The sequence below is a fragment of the Diorhabda sublineata genome, chromosome 7, assembly GCF_026230105.1.
Source record: "Diorhabda sublineata isolate icDioSubl1.1 chromosome 7, icDioSubl1.1, whole genome shotgun sequence".
NCBI classification, from domain to species: Eukaryota; Metazoa; Arthropoda; class Insecta; order Coleoptera; family Chrysomelidae; genus Diorhabda; species Diorhabda sublineata.
In genome coordinates this window covers 15,598,264-15,615,862 of record NC_079480.1, presented here as the reverse complement: position 1 = coordinate 15,615,862, position 17,599 = coordinate 15,598,264, and the positions used below count along the sequence as shown (strand labels likewise).

At 30.6% G+C, this 17,599-nt stretch overlaps 4 protein-coding genes across 5 annotated transcripts; 3 read left to right on the top strand and 1 right to left on the bottom strand.

Moving 5' to 3' along the window:
* The first annotated feature begins 314 nt into the window (after positions 1-314).
* On the top strand, positions 315-2,735 carry LOC130446946 (putative lipid scramblase CLPTM1). Of its 2 annotated transcripts, XM_056783502.1 has the most exons (3): positions 334-456; positions 526-620; positions 886-2,729. In XM_056783502.1, the coding sequence occupies exons 2-3, from the start codon at positions 540-542 to the stop codon at positions 2,587-2,589; spliced, it is 1,785 nt and encodes a 594-aa protein (XP_056639480.1). In that variant the 5' UTR covers positions 334-456; positions 526-539; the 3' UTR covers positions 2,590-2,729. The 2 variants fall into 2 exon arrangements, with proteins under 2 accessions (XP_056639479.1, XP_056639480.1); XM_056783501.1 differs by having other exon boundaries at positions 315-620; positions 886-2,735.
* Positions 2,736-3,134: 399 nt separating this feature from the next.
* Positions 3,135-6,404, top strand: LOC130446944 (T-complex protein 11-like protein 1). The gene is made up of 9 exons (XM_056783497.1): positions 3,135-3,568; positions 3,622-3,895; positions 3,947-4,090; positions 4,148-4,267; positions 4,320-4,443; positions 4,498-4,664; positions 5,466-5,650; positions 5,706-5,872; positions 5,961-6,404. Exons 1-9 carry the CDS (start codon positions 3,456-3,458, stop codon positions 6,161-6,163), a joined length of 1,497 nt encoding a protein of 498 aa, XP_056639475.1. The 5' UTR covers positions 3,135-3,455; the 3' UTR covers positions 6,164-6,404.
* A 655-nt stretch (positions 6,405-7,059) lies between these two features.
* Positions 7,060-9,818, bottom strand: LOC130446943 (general transcription factor 3C polypeptide 3). Its single transcript, XM_056783496.1, has 3 exons — positions 9,645-9,818; positions 8,060-9,580; positions 7,060-7,738 (listed from the first exon to the last, which is right to left on the bottom strand). The coding sequence occupies exons 1-3, from the start codon at positions 9,718-9,720 to the stop codon at positions 7,071-7,073; spliced, it is 2,265 nt and encodes a 754-aa protein (XP_056639474.1). The 5' UTR covers positions 9,721-9,818; the 3' UTR covers positions 7,060-7,070.
* Positions 9,819-10,355: 537 nt separating this feature from the next.
* LOC130446580 (vam6/Vps39-like protein) lies at positions 10,356-14,780 on the top strand. Its single transcript, XM_056782934.1, has 11 exons — positions 10,356-10,551; positions 10,604-10,774; positions 10,835-10,935; positions 10,989-11,192; positions 11,248-11,478; positions 11,536-11,733; positions 11,795-12,097; positions 13,239-13,616; positions 13,676-14,113; positions 14,172-14,554; positions 14,648-14,780. Exons 1-11 carry the CDS (start codon positions 10,482-10,484, stop codon positions 14,706-14,708), a joined length of 2,538 nt encoding a protein of 845 aa, XP_056638912.1. The 5' UTR covers positions 10,356-10,481; the 3' UTR covers positions 14,709-14,780.
* Positions 14,781-17,599: the final 2,819 nt, after the last annotated feature.

Genomic DNA, 17,599 nt, shown 5'->3' with positions numbered 1-17,599 from the left:
TCTAATGTTATAATTTGACAATTTAAACATATAAAATATATAGGTCATAGAAAATATATATTGTACTATGTTTTTTTATTTTGTCTATGTTACGAAAGTTTCGATATCTTGAATCGAGAATTCTACTAATACAATACAAAATACAAAAATACTTCTCAATATATTGCGACTTAAAATCGACAATAGACAATGTCTATTTAATAAACATCGAATTTCGCCATGATTTTCGAGAAGAATATATAAATTAAATAAGATTAAATTCGGATATTTTTTCGTTCGATCATTCTCGAATGACACGATGACACATCTGATTCATCATTCACTTCACTTGTCATCACGTGCCACATTCTTATTCAATAGGAATGTCAGAAATATAAACCAAAGTGATGTTATATATCAAATTAGATTTATTTTACAAAATTTGAAATATACGTACACTGCTAATGTATTATTGAGGTAGTATATATATTAGCATACGATTCTCATAAAATAATTTCATGATATTTATAAAATCTAATTGAATAGTGACATCCATTACAATGAACGTGGTGGATAAACAGGTTAATGAAGTTCCTACAATGGAAGCTACTGTAGGAAATAGTGACAGTACAGGTACAACTGTAAGTAATAATCATTTATTCGTTTTTTTTGAAAAAATTATTTTAATTACATAATTCATAAAGTAAATAGAATTATCTGTTATAAGATTGTATCAAGTTTAAAGTTGTGTTAAAAACACGTAGATTCTGTAATGATAAGTAAATAATATTCGGTAAATATTGTGTATAGTGGATAAGGAAAAAGTTTTAAAAAAACTAGAAATAAGAGTTTTAAAGATACTGAATATGTTTTGTTAGCTAAACTTATAAAGTATATTTGTTACAGGAAAATACTGTCGCTCCTCAACATGTTCCTACGAAATTCGAATCGTTTATTGCAGTTGTTAAATCACTCATAATAAGGGCAATAATAATGTATTTCATATTTTCATTTTTCAAAGCTCCCCAACCGCAGAAAAATAATAATAATAATAATGTTTCAAATGTACCACCAACTGCAGCCAAAAATATATTTCAAGATGGTACAATGATGAATTTATATGTATATTTATCAGAAAATGAATTTTTGAATAATTATAATTCTTCCAATTTATTTTGGTTAAAAGAGGGGTTGAAATACGGGGACTGGACATCAGGGGAAAATAACGACGGTACATATAGTATCGAAAAAATCGTTCCGATTACCGCCAATATGAAAAATAATGGTTCCCTATTTTTACATGCGTTTATAGTGAAAAGCGGCTTAAGTCCCGATCCAACTGCGAGTAATTATGCGAAAAATCAAATGTCTTCTGTCGTTAAACAATTAAATAAATTCAAAAAACTCAAATCGACGGGTACGAAAAATCTTTTAACCGGCGAAACGAAATCTTTAGAAGTCGAAGAGGGAAAAATAGTGTCGCATTGGCATCCTAATTTCACTTTAAATCTAATAACCGATCAAACGATGTGGAATTACGGGAGTGTCCCCGCCCCTCTCGATCAATACATCAAATTCACTGATGATGGTCGACAATATAAACCGGTTTTATTCGCGAACGATTTTTGGAACATGGCACGGGATTACAAACCTCTGAATGAATCGTATACGCTCAGATTAACGATTCAACCATTGAGTTTATTCAAATGGCAACTTTACGCTGCCCAACACGTGAGGCAATCTTGGAACGTTTGGGGTGACGGCGAACACGCGCAAACCGACGAAGAACAAGATACTCTCAAAGAAACTCTCATGGAAACCAATCCTTATCTCCTAGGTATCACTATAATCGTTTCTATAGTTCATTCCGTGTTTGAATTATTGGCTTTCAAAAACGACATTCAATTTTGGAATAATAGAAATTCCCTCGAAGGTTTATCAGTTAGATCAGTATTTTTCGGCGTGTTTCAATCATTGGTCGTTCTATTGTACGTATTAGATAACGAAACTAATACTTTAATAAGAATTTCGTGTTTGGTTGGTTTGGGTATAGAATTTTGGAAAATATGGAAAGTCGTCGATATTAAATTCGAAAACGGCAAGTTAACGTTCAAAGATAAAAGTTCTTACGTCGAATCTAGTACGAAAGTATACGATAAATTGGCGTTTAAATATCTATCGTGGGTGTGTTTTCCGCTTTTCGCCGGTTACAGCGTATACGCGTTGATTTATCTCGAACATAAGGGTTGGTATTCCTTCGTGTTAGATCTACTATACGGATACTTATTAACTTTCGGTTTTATCATGATGACTCCGCAATTGTTTATCAATTATAAATTGAAATCGGTGGCGCATTTACCGTGGAGAATGTTGACATATAAATTTTTGAATACTTTTATCGATGATATGTTTGCTTTTGTAATCAAAATGCCGATTATGTACCGAATAGGGTGTTTTAGGGATGATATCGTATTTTTGATATATTTGTATCAAAGGTATATATACCCTGTTGATAAAACGCGTGTTAACGAATTCGGTTACACCGCGGAAACGGCCGAAAAAATCGAAGCTAAAGATACGAACGTTATAGAAGAGAAAAAAACTCAGTAGTTTGTATTTCAATTTGTCTTGCTTGTAATATTATCTTTATCACGTTTTTTTCTATTATCCACAATTTTAGTGGCAAAATAATTGGAAAGAATTTATATTTATTCTATTTTATTTGTAAATTATATAAATAAATTTTTTTTCTGTTCGTGTTTTATTTATTTTTCCACCCTACCTAACCTAAAGAAAGAGTTACGTTTCCTTTAAAAGTTTATAAATTAATGGTCGAAATGAATTTGACATATTTTCGTTTCTCCCCCATAAGCAAAACTCAGATCCAAGAAACTACAAAATTGACGGAAATCAATTTCTCAGTATAGCAAGTCTTTCTTGTTTTCTCAGTGTAAAATGAATCACGTATTCGTAATCATGTTTTTAAAACAAGGTTTCATTTAAGTGCGAATTAAAATTTTTGTAAACCAGTATTCGAAAACTTTATGGATTTCATTTCTATGATCAATCACATTTCTACCATACCAACAGGTAACAAGTGTAAAATTGTATCTACAACCCCATAAACTACATCATTCCATAATGTGACGTAACCGAGAGTTTGTATATCGATCGCTAAAATTTGCCTGATTGCCATTCGAAACGTAAAACAGCTGATTAAAAGTTGACAAACAAATTCGTTTCAGAAACATTGATCTAAATTTTCAGTAAACATTCCTTCCCGTTGCGCAACTACTTGTAAATCTTCTTTTAGACGTCTGTTAGTGGTTTTATTTCAAAATAATCTGGTTGTAACCTACATTTCGCAAACAAAGGATAGTTATGCATAAACCTGAAAGTGATTCATAAGTATAACAACCTTGTATTAGTTCTTTGTCTCGACAATCCATAATTTAAAGTGAATTTTATATTTCGATATGGATGATAATAAAAATATATCCGATAGAGATGATTCGTGTAATGAAATAGGATCGACAAGTGAATGTTCCAGTACAAATGAAGATGATTCTACTCAATTTACGACAAGACGGTAAGTACGAGATAAAAATAGTTTTAACGTCCACGGAAAAAGTAATATTCTAGTCAACGCACCACTTCTCACCAATTTATGATTGAAAGTGGTTTAGTAGCAGCGTCTCCTCCAAAATTTGTATCTCTTGAAGAGATAATGCATGCAGCGAACGGTATGAGAGACATGGCTCTAGTACATCAAATAGTAGTTGATAAAGATTTTCGTTTAAAACGAGCCGAACCGGAACCTAATAGTGTACAAGGCGTAATTAAAAACACCATGCATAAAGCTTTTTGGGATATTTTAAGACAACAATTAGATGAGGATCCACCCGTATATACCCAAGTATATTATACACTAATAAAAAAATTATGTATTTATTAGACGTTTTTATAGGCATTGAATCTTTTGGAGGAAATTAAAGAAGGGTTGTTTTCTGTTCTGTTACCTCAACATACGAAAATTAAACAACAAATTTCGGAGGTTTTAGATAGTGATTTGATAAAACAACAAGCTGAAAACGGAACTTTAGATTTTAAGGTTAGATTTTTCTATTAAATTGATGATTTCTTCATAGTTGACAGTTTTTTTTTCTAGAATTACGCTAATTATGTAATATCTGTGATGGCAAAATTGTGTGCACCAATTCGAGACGACAAGATTCGCGAAATTGGCGAAGCCGTCGACGTTCTCGACACGTTCAAAGGTATTCTGGAGGTAAATAATAGTATCTCGCGATAATTTCCATTTATTGATTAAATTTGTGTAGACTTTAGATTTGATGCAATTAGATATGGCTAATTTTACTCTTCAAATGGTGCGTCCCGATATTATCGCGTGTAGTGTCGAATTGGAAAGGAAAAAATTCGCCGATTATTTAGCCATTCAAGACGGTAAAAAATAATCATAATCGTTATTAGATTCGATTTAAGTTGTTTTTATTTCAGATGGCCTTAAGTTAACTCGTAAATGGTTGTTGCGGTACGTGAAAAATGATCAAATTGTACCGGACAACGTACAATACGAATCGTTCGTTAAAAGCGTCGTAAAAAGGTCTCTTTGTCAAGCTTGCGTCGAATTAATAGATTGGCCAAAGGACGAAGGATATCCGGAAGTAAGTCGACTTATTATTTGGTTTTTTACACTCGAATTTCCAATTTTATCTTGTTTTAGACTAATTAGTTTTTATAGGCATTTTTTTTCAGTGCACATTCGAATATTCCAATTCTAATCTCTCTTTTTACTAAGTGCTCATTTTTTAGTGTAATTTTTTATACAATATAATCAATTTTGCTTCTAGACATTTTTACAGTGTACTTCCAAATATATCTTTCTGAATATTTTTTTCAGTGTATTTTATAATTGAACATTAACAACCCCTTTTCCGACTATTTATTTTTATAGTGTAATTTTTGATTGAAAATTTTCAATTTTGAACATATTTGTAATTACGGGGGTTACTTGAAAAGTTTTGTTTCTAACAAATAGTTTCAACATTTTTTGCGGTGTACTTTTTTTATCGAATATTTACATATTCATCCCCTTTTCGATTATCCATTTCTATAATGTTACTTTTAATTTCCACCACGATTTTATGTACAGGTGTTATTTAAAAAGTGTCACTTTTTACAGTGTAGTTCTTAACTGAATATCAACATTTCTAACCTCCTTTTTAACGATTTTAATTACGAGAGTCATTTGAAAAATTTCTTTTCTAACAAATACAAATTTCAACCCCTTTTTAGTATAACTTTTGTTTGGATATTTTTATTATTTCGACAGTGATTGTAATTACGAGTATTGTTGAAAAAGTTTAGTTTCTAATAAATAAATTTGTTAACGTAAATTACGTATATGGAAAATTACGAGGTATGTTTGAAAAGTTGTATGTTGAATCTCTTCGTGTGGTTTTTAGACTTTCATGTTAGATTTGGATAGACTAAATGACTTACATACGAGGTATTTCCGTTTGATATGTGCCGCTACTATAATTCTCGTTACAATAAGCAATTCGGGAACGGATCTCCAATCAATTTCGGCTTTCAAACAATCATTAAAGGATCATATATGCATTTTACTACAAGACATTAAGGATGAAGAGTGAGTGGTATATAAATAAAATTTCATATTTTATGTGAAAAATTTTATTTTTAAGCGATTTCAAATCGGCGTTGCCAAATATTTCCGAACAAGTTATAATGGAACTGAAAGACGCCCAAAAGAAGTACGAACTTCCACAATTAGTGCAACCTGCCGAAGCGAATTTCAAAGAGCATATTTTGGATATTGGGAGGGAAGATCACAAAGTCAAAGAATTAGTCCGTAAGTTTTTTTCAGTATTTTTTTCTTCGATTGCAGTATATACGAGGTGTAATCGATAATTTCATGATATAAGTTTGTGAGTTTTCAGGTAGAAGGGTGAAAGATTTTCTATTGGAGACTATAGAATCGTCGACGGCGGCGCCTCAGAAGGTACCTTCCGGTTTAACTGCTGTACAAAAAGAATTGACGGAAATTGCGGGACAATTTTTGAGGATTATTTCTCACAATAGTACAGTTTTTTGTAATTATTATTATGATATAGTCGCTGCGGCTCTACCTAAACCAAACTAATCATAATTAAATAATATATTACGACCCTCTGAATAATTATAAATGTGGTAAATTTAATAATCCACCCTATATATTATGGTAATTCATTTATAACTCATCTTAATGGTTGCTGTATCGATTTATTTTTATAAAATTTTAATTGCAGACTATTTTTTTGTTTAATAAAAGTTTTCATTAGCTTTGTTTATTTACTCTACTATTGATTTTTACTTGCCACGTTGCCAGAGAGGAATTTCCGCCAAATCTAGGGAAAGCTGATTTATTGATACTCAGAAACGATAATATGAACATTACAGTGTTGCCAAACGGGATTATTTTCCTTGGATCTGCGGGAATTTGATTTTTTTATCTAGGAACTTGTTGATAGCACAGTTGCCAAACGCGATTTTTTTCCCGAATCGAGGGAAATGTCGCCAAATTTACCATTTTTACCGTACATCTCAGAAATGCCATAGGAAGTTTACAGAAATAGAGAGACCGCGATGTTGTCAAAAATACTTATTCCCTAGATCTAGAACTTGCTTTCGAGAAATATACAGTTTACAGGGTTGTCAATATATATATATATATATATATATATATATATATATATATATATATATATATATATATATATATATATATTTAATATACAGAAACATTCAAAGATCGCGATGTTGCTAAATTTACTATTTTTACCGTACATTTAGGAATAGCCATCGAATTGCGCTACTGGAAATCGAACGAATTTTACAGCGTTGCCAAAACTTTTCACGCATATCTAGGGATATTTGATTATACAGACACGTTCACAGATCGCGATGTTGCCACATTTACCAAAAAGTGGTTATGGGGAGTGCGTTATAAAGGGATGGATGAAAGGGAGGTTGGCTTTTATAAAAAAAATTCAAAAAAAAAATGATTAATTTTATATAATAACGTATTTATACAAAATATCCCTAGCGGCTATCAGATTGCCGTAACTTTTATAAATAACATGTAAATTGAAAGCAGCTTCTCGTTTCAAACAAACAATTTCTGGATACTTTTCCAAAAATTCGTTATCGACTTTAAATACTTTGTTATAATAATATTCCGCCAAATACATGACGCCCAATTGATGGTACATCCTACCTAAATTGTAATACACCTCTTGTTCCGCCAAAGGATGACGATGTTTGGCGTATTTTAAAAATAAATAACTAACGCTTTCCGCCATTAATTTTTTCATACTTTTACTAAGGTTTCTCTGACAATGATATTGAAGCATCGATACCGCCAACATGAACGACGAAAAAATCGATTTCGACCGCTTGAAACTTTTCAAATAATAATTTATAGTCGCTATATAACTCCCTACAGATAAATTGTAATTTGCCATCACAATTTTTCGATTCTCGCTAACGAATTCTTTCGATCTTCTATCTAAAAATTTCAAAAAACGCACATCTTCCAAAGTCGACGTCAAAAGACCGAACCAATTCCAAACTAAATTGTTGCAGGGATGTTTTATTAGTAGTTCCCTTAATATTGTGAATCCGTGATAAGTATCGTTTGTTAATAAACAAGCAAAAGCTGCAATTATATTCGTATCAGCTGGAAATACAAGAAATTTATCATTATAATAACATAATTTTGTTCAAATCACTTTAATTAATCTCCATTTGATATAAGTCACGTTATTATTTAAAAATAATTTCACGTTTATCAAAATTAATTTCTATCTGTCAACCATTGATATATAGAATAGAATAATAATTGCATAGTTATCTATAATCGATTTCAATTAGAAAAAGAAGACATACTTATTTGTAAATCAGGACAGTCTTTAACTTAATTTTCTATTGATTCAATTAATAAATTTTATTTTACCAGAGGCGTAAGATATTTTCTATTTAGTTAAAATATGGTACTTACGACAATCTCTTGGAAAGGTTCTCGAAACGAATCCCATGAAAATAAACTTTTGCAGATAACAATATTCCTTCTTATCCAAAGCTAATTGCAAAATATCTTTGTATATTTGATATTCTTCGTCGCGGTTAAGTTCCCCGATTACTTCGAAATTACTTTCGACGTTCGTATTATCGTTTCTAAATTTCCTCATTTTTTTTAATCGAACAACTTTTTCTTGATACCTATCTTTAGTTAGAATCAATTTGAGTTCTTCGTCGTGTTTAAGAATGATACTATGTCTGGAAAATAATAATTCCACGCTTTTCCAGTAACTTTCCCAATCTTTCAATTGTATTAACAATTTCATTTTTTCCAACAACACCCGTACGTCTAATTTATTCTGCTCAACATCTTGAGACATAACTTTTAAAGCTTCGTCTTTTTTATTTTCTTTCAACAATAACATCGCTAACGGGTACAAAACCTCGATGTGCGACGGTGCTAAATACCTCACAGTAAAATACGCGTCTATCGCTTGTTCGGTCATATTACAATGAGCCAGACATTCGGCGTATTTAAGCCAAATCGCTGCGGCGAAATACGCTTTACTTTTCACCAAAGGAACTAGTAATTTTAACGCTTCTTCGTAGTAACCGACGGAAATGAGCGATTCCACTACATCTAAATATAAATCCCCGAAAACTTCGACGTCTAAGTCAATCAACATTTTATTAATAAGTTCCGGAAATAAATGTTGCGATCGAAGTTTCACTAAACACGATATAAATTTAATATGTAAATCTAACGGTAAATTATCAGGAATTTCGTAAGAATTAATAATTATCGAGTTTTCGTCAGTTACAGTAACATCGAAAACAAACCCACAAAATTGTGTAAAAATATCCAAACAATCTGAATAACGGCCGCTAATTAATAAAACTTCTAATAGAACATTTATTATATCATGATTAACTTTATCGGGGATTCTTCTTATCGGTATCCTCAATACGTCGATAGATCTTATGTAATTTTTATTTTTATAGTGCTCTTTTGCTACCTCCATTACCGAATCAATGATAATATCACTATATTTCTCTTTAATGTTATTAGCCATCGTTTGTTTCGCCATCAAACTATTTTTTTCATCACCTTTTTTCTCCAATAATTCCAATCGTTTTCTATGCAAAAACAAGCTTTGTGGATTGTGTTTTATACCTCTAGAATAGCATTTGATTGCTTCGTCGATGTCACCATCTTGTAAACACAATTCGGCTAATCGACACGTAATTGCTATATTCTGCGGACCTAAGTGACTAGCTAGCATTAAATATGCTTTATATTTTTTCATATTAACGTTTTCATACATTTGGGATAAAGTCAAATAGGGTTCGTACGCGTCTGGAGCTTGTCTTATTACTTCGAAACACATTTTTTTCGCGGTATCTAAATCACCTCTCGCATATCTCAAATTAGCTTCACCCATCAAACCTTTTAGATGGGAAGGTAATTTGCTATTTTCCTTCCTTGACGATTTCGTATTATCTTGAATAAAGATATTCAAAATTAATAACTTACCAATTGTCATAAATAGCTAAACTTTTTTTACCATTTCTTTCTTCATCATCGTCGGTATATTCAACATCAGATATATTATCACCCAATTTACTTGTACTTGATTCCATTATGTCTAAATTTAAAACTTTCTTATTAACATTATAGACAAATCAAGATAATTCATAATAAATTGACATTATTCTTCTTCGTTTTTAATAGTTTGTACAAGATGAAATCTTTCTATTTTATTACACAAATATAACTAAAAGTCTTATATTAGATTTATAACATAATAATGATGAATTATACAAAAAAAAATAAATAAACTGAGTTGAAATGTTTGTTAGAATTTTAGATAATGAAGTGAAAGTTTTCCATCCATTGCTTTTTGAAACGCTTAAATTGGATGCCACCTGAAATTAGAGCGAACCAGTATGATTATAACAAATAAATGTAATTCATGAGAATTTCAATGAATCTAGGATGATTACAAATTATTTCAAAATGTGCATGGAATATATCATAAAAGAATAATGAAATAAACTTATTCGCTAGAAAAATATTGTACAAACGCACTTTCCCCAGCTTTGACACTTGTCATATCAGTAAATTGTTAAATCATTTAAATTTGATAAATAGAGCGAGTTTTCAATAAATCTAGTATTGTTATGATGATCATAAAATATTTACATCAAAATGTATACAGAAAATATAATAAAATTATAATTATGTAACACTATGTGCTCGGGAATTATTGTAAAGCAGAGCTAGGTTAAGAGCGCACTGCTTTCAACTTTGACATTTGTCAAGTCAGTTATATGTTAAATCCCTAAATTTAGTAAATAAATAGTTTTGTAAAATTTGGTTTATATAGTTAAAGCAGTGTACAATGCACGAAGCATATAAAATATCACCTCTGTTAAAAGTGACTTTTCAAATTGAATCAATAGCTTCTTATGGTAAGTCTAATAAATATTTTTTTTAAACATATAGGTATTCTTAATATCGTAGGCGATAATCTCGTTGTTGGTACAAGACATGGCCACTTATGTATGTACAGTATCATTCAAAATGATGAAGGTTGCGAAGTTCATTTAATGAGATATAATAAATCTTTTAGTAAAAAACCTGTTCAACAATTGGAAGTATTGGCAGATAATAATTTACTCATCAGTTTAACAGGTTTAATAATTAAGATATGTTAGCTTTTATACCTCCTTATGATACTTCATTATTTTATAGATAATATTATACAAATTCACGATCTTAATTCCACAAATTTTACTACTTTGCATCAAGTTCAAAAATCTAAGGGAGCTACTTTTTTCACTCTTAATGTCAAGGTATGTAATTATTAGTTTAACGGTATTTTTTCGGAAAAAAAGAATTATTTTAGAAACCGACATCTATGACAGGTGAAATAGTGAGTTTAGTCCGTATGGCAGTAGCTGTTAAGAGAAAAATACAATTGTATTATTTAAAAAATAATGAATTTTTACCATTAATGGACGATATAGTTTTAACAGATATACCAAAATCGATGGTTTGGTGTCAAGAAGCTATATGTATAGGTTATAGGGGAGAATACGCGTTATTTGAGGTGAATTATGTCTAATTTCCTAATTTATATAATAGTTTTCAAATACTTGTCTTAGTTAAATGGTAAAAAGAAAGATTTATTTCCGACTAGTAGTACGAGATCGAACGAACCTTGTATAGCGAGAGTTTCAGAAACGACGTTCGCGTTATGTCGAGATAATCAAACAATTTTAGTAAACGTAAATGGCGAAACTGAAAGAAATAAAGCTTTGAAATGGTCAGATTCACCAATTTCGTTAGCTTGGGACGAACCTTACGCACTCGGAATTCAAAATGATTGTGTAGAGGTAACGATTCGCTATTATTAACGAGAAATTTGTGTTAAATTATTATAATTATTTGAGGTGGCAACTTTGGAACCGAATAGTTTAGTTCAAACTTTAACAGATCTACCTAAAATAAGATTTATCGTTTCGTCGCGTCAAGGTACTTTATACGCAGCGTCAGTCGCTCAAATTTGGGTTATCCAAGCTATCGGCGTCGCCAAACAACGAGAAGTTCTATTGAAAGATAAACAGTTTCAACTTGCTTTAAAATTAACGGTGAGACGCAATTTTTAAAAAAAAATTTTTTTCGGTTGTGTTTATTTATCGACGTTTTAAGCAAACTTCGACGGAATCGGATGAGGAAAAACGAGAAATCGTACATCAGATTCAAACATATCTGGCGTACGATTTATTCAATAAGAAACAATTCCACGAGAGTATGAAGGAATTTATTAAATTGGGTACTGACGCTTATGACGTCATACGGTTGTTTCCCGATCTTTTGCCGCAACAACAAGCAGCAACCGAAATTTCGGAACCGACTCGGGATTTGACCGAAAAAGAATTGGAAACTAGCAGATTGGCGCTTATCGATTATCTTACCGAGATGAGATATCGTCTGCATTCGTCTGAGAATCAGGTAAGATTCATTCTACTTTATCCGGATCTTAACTTTGTTGTAGCGACCTTGTATCACCTTCACAAGCGAAATAATGTTTTTTTTAGTTAAAATCTCATTTTTGAAGAGAAATGTATAATTTTATCCTATTTGTATTATAATCGCATTGTTTATTCAAATAAAATATGAATTTTGGTAGATTCACGAGAAAATTTGATGAAATATCATTTTTTGTAAAAGTTTTTCTTTGTATCTTTTATTTTCATTCAATTCCCGCAGGAATCACCCTCAATATCAAAATATCACCTTTAAATGAATGTCAAGAATTTCGTACTTTTCGTATTTGGATCACTCTGTATATTGGAACAAAACGAAAATTTCGGTAGATTTTCCAGAAAATTTTTATGAAATTTCATTTTTTGTAAAAGTTGTTCATTATTCCTTAATAAATTAAAGCGATTTTCGTAAATTTCCGTGAAAATTTGTTGAGTTTACAATTTTTTGTAAAACTCAGTTAATTCCCGGAGAAATCACCCTCTATATCAAAATATCACCTCTAACAAAACGGAAACTTCGCTAGATTTTCGAGAAAATTTTGATGGAATTTCGTTTTTTGTCAAAGTTGTTCGTTATTCGTTAATAAATTAAAGCGATTTTCGTAAATTTTCATGAAAATTATGTTAAATTTACAATTTTTTGGAAAAATTCAGTTAATTTCCGGAGGGAACACCCCCAATATCAAAATATCACCTTTAAAAAAATGCCAGAAAGTTTTAGTTTCAAGAATTTCGTACTGTTCGATTTCAATCACATTGTATATTGAAACAAAACGAAAATTTCGGTGGATTTTCAAAAAAATTTCGATGAAATTTCATTATGTGTAAAAATTTTTTATTATTCGTAGATAAATTATCGTGAATTTTCCTAAAATGATGTTAGAAATATTACATTTTCGTGGAAACTTGTATAAACCCTCATTTTTACTTGAATTTCCATTTTCAAAGGTGAAATTATATTAAATGGTGACATGAAATTTGTGATCAACGCTTAATTAACAAAAATTCCTATTGATCGTCAACTAATCACCCTCTATAATAAAATTTCGTAAAATTTGGAAGTGTTTCATACAGTGATGATTTTCATTTCAATTTTCCGTATATAGGCAAATAAAAACGCTTCGGGTAACCTTAACGAAACAGCCATTAGCAAATCTACAAGTCAATTGCTACAAATAATCGACACAACTTTGCTAAAATGCTATTTACAAACTAACGACGCTCTGGTAGCACCATTACTTAGACGCAACCATTGCCATTTGATAGAAACTGAAAAAATTTTGAAAAAAATGGGAAAATCCAACGAACTCATCATATTATATCAAACGAAAGGGCAACATAGGCGTGCTTTGGAATTGCTACAATCCGAAGGGAATTTAGAACGTATAATTACCTACGTACAACATTTAGGAGCTGAACATATGCCCTTAATACTAGATATGGCCGATTGGGTACTCAACGAATCCCCAGAAGAAGGTTTGAAGGTGAATATTGAAGCGATACAAGCGTAATTTGAGGTTAGAATCACCGCACAATGTTTCAGATATTCACAGAAGATTTAGCCGAAGTCGAATCTTTACCTCGAGCTCGCATATTGGACTTTCTCCTGAAATCCCACAAATCCTTAGCCATACCTTATTTAGAACACATACTGTACGTTTGGGAAGATCCCAATCCGTTATTTCACAACGCGTTGATTCATCAGTACCGCGAAAAGATACTCACCGAAGGTACAGCATCTTCCGAACACACCAGAAAGAAACTATTGGAATTTTTGGAAACCAGCAGGAATTACACCGCGGAAAACATCCTCGGAAGTTTTCCCACGGAAGTGTTGCTTGAGGAACGCGCCACCATACTCGGAAAACTCGGTAAACACGAACAATCTCTAGCGATTTACGTTAGAGTTTTGGGAAACGTGGAAAAAGCTGAAAATTATTGCAAACAAGTATATGATAAACAAATACCGGGTAGTTCGCGCGTAAGTACAAACTAACAAACAATTTATATCAATTCTTCTAGAATATAATTTATTACAGATATACGTTTATCTAATTAAATTGATATTAGACCCCAATAGTTGCGTAATAACTCTTCCTGGCGTTACTTTATCTCCGAAAACCGCCCAACCCGACATCGAATTGGCTATCAGACTTTTGCAGGAGAACGCTTCCCGAATGGATTGTCTCGAAGCGCTCGCGATAATTCCAGATCATCTTCCGGTATCTAGATTATTGAAATTCCTATTCGTTTCCATGCAAAAGCTCGTACAAGAAAGGAGACATATGCAATTGATGAAGGGATTGTTGCACGCGGAATATTTGACTTGTCAAGAAACCAAACTCGTCTTGGAAAGTCAGTACATAACAGTAACCGAATTTAACGTTTGTCCTGCTTGTAAGAAACGTTTCGGCAACCAAAGGTACGACGGGAATATAATTTTTCAATCTTGTATTGAACATATTCCTTATTTATTATTTTTAATGCGCCCGGTATCATATGCTCTTATTTTCAGTGCTTTGGTGAGGTATCCGAACGGAGAAGTGGTTCATTTTTCTTGTCAAGAAAAAAAATAATTCTAAAATTCATTAAATACATGAATTATATTTTAAATAATTATTTAAAGTAATATAATGATATAAACGTAATTGTTTTTTATTTTTTCCTTTATTTATAATGATAATCCCGTAATAAAATTTCCAATTACGTTTATTCCCAACTGTAACATTAAATAAAACGTCACAGTCTAATGTTATAGTAACTATTTTATGGTCTATATGTCAATAACGGAACTGAAAGTAAACGTCAAAATCTTCTTTTTTATTGTAGTTGACATATATGAATGGGAACAAAAACAAATAAAAATAATACGTGGAATTATATTTTTTTTGTACAAGAGTTTAGTAATTATCAAAAAAATATAAAGTTTCTATTTGGGTTTACTATTACTAGATAAAGCGAGGACATTATATATATATATATATATAAAAGTTTTGACAATATCAATTTTTAAAGAATATTAAAAAAAAACAAAATTTTACACTATTCGAAAATAAGAGAAATAATTATATTTTTAAATAAATGGTATTTATTAATACAGCGTTACCTTTCTTGTTGAGAATAATTATGTACTTCATCTCCATCGTAGCGTGTTCTACAAGCATTTATATCTAAAAACTTCTCAAACTGCTTCCAATTATTTTTATTCCCATCTCTAACAATTAATAGAACGTCACTGTCTGGTGTTATCTATCACACTATATCACAGGTGATTACAAGAAATGTGAAATGGGCTTTAGTTTAAACAAATAATTGCATTCAAATAAATGAACTTTTTCTATGGTCTGTCTGTCAATAACGGAACTGAAGGGAAACATCAAAATCTTCTTTTTTATTTTATAGAGTTGACATATATTAATAAGAAAACAAATAAAAGTAATAGTTGGAATTATATATTTTTTTCTACAAGAGATTAGTAATTATTAGTTACAAAACATAACAATATCCATTATGAAGAATGTGTTGATTTATTTTTCGACGTAATATTAAAATTTAGCACGTAATATTGAAAAGATAATGGGAAACAATAAATACCAAACATTTTGTACTTTCAACCTGTCAAATTACGTTATGAATCATTCATCTTTTATTCCCCAAAGTGATTTATGACCGTCTAATGAATTTCCGATAAACGGTAACTACAAAAATAAAAACAAAATCCTAAATCTAAATCATACTATTGAATCGATTATCACTCCCCGAAGATTTCGCACACGTCTACAAACTTTAAAATCCCGAAAATCCTTTCTTATTAAAAACTCCCTAACCGTTTCCCAACCAAATCCGAGTTATAGAAGTTGTTTCGTTTTCCAAAGCTCTCGACGCCATGGGACCACATAAGGTAAAGGTTTCTTCATTTATCAAACAACAATGAAGGTTTCGCTTTGTCGATTTTTTTTATCAGTAAATTCATTTTATTTGCTCAATAATAAGTTATTATATAATATTATTAGTAGGTGAAAGAAAGAGAAAATAAATAAAGAAATGATATATATATATATATATATATATATATATATATATATATATATATATATATATATGTAGTAAATTGTGGGGAACAACTTCATCTATTAATAAAACAATTTTCAGGTATTTTTTTATAAAAAATCTTGACAAATCATTACGAAAAACATATAAAAAGTTATAAGAAGTAATAAGTTGAAATCAATTTATAAACAAATATGAGGAAGAAAAAAAATGAAATTTCACATTATTTGAGTATAAAAAAAATCATTATTATTGCTACAAATTTATAAAAATACAAAGAATATATGAAATACAAGGATTGTTTTCACTATCTATAGTAATATTACAAATTTATTACAAGTATTAATCAATATTTTGATCGTTTATACAGCGTTACCTTTCTTGTCATTACTGATTAAGTACCTAAACTTGAGGTGGTAGATGCTGCCCCTCGTAGCGCATTCTACAAGCAATTATATCTGTAAAAGTTATAAGTCAGAACACCTTCAGAATGTGGGAGCTTTCATAAATATCAATCGTCTACATTTATACGAGGAATGAACAAAGTTTAATTAAGTTATCAAAAAGTTTTATTGACTGTGGTTTGTTGTAGTAAATAATAAAATATTATTTGTATCAGTTTATAAATGTACAATGTGAGAATTTGACGTAACCAATACCTTTACAACTTAATTGGGTGTAATAGGGCCCTTTTGTCCTTGCTTTTTACGTAAAAAAAAAGAATTTATTTAAATTTATTGTCCGATTGATATATTAGGATCGTTGTTATGGATACAACAAGCTTTTCTTTCCGATATAATCATCTAGAAAATGAATATCACAATTGGAGCAATAAATAGGAAATTAATAATTTTTCGTACACCCTCTTGGTAAATCTGTTGGCATATTCCTGACCTCCACTTGTTATTAAAACAAAAGCAGTATCAATCATTCTCAGCCTTTCCCTCGAACGTTTTCGCCCCATTTTTTATTTTAATTTTACACCTACCGATATAAATGATTCAATTAATTTTTATCTCTTCTTTCTTTCTCGTTCCGGCAACTTTTTGCGGCTTTTAAAAGTTTCGAATTTCCGCCTGAATTATGCTGATTGATTTATGAAATAAATAAATCCACTTTAATTAGGTCACATTGAAAATGTATGGGTTTAAATAGAAATATTCAATGAGAATATTTAAGAAAACTTTCCATCTCTAACATTTGTTTAACCTCACAGTCTAATGTTAAATACCCTACTTCCTCACTATATAGCAGTTTACACGATAACGGGGGAAATTTCACCTAGAACCTTTAATTTAAAGACAAAATATACGATATATTGACATAAATACTACATTTTTTTGTAGTAAACTTTGATTTCTTTTAGAATTTTCACCCTGTTCGATATTAGAAAATATAAAATTAAGGGAACTAATAT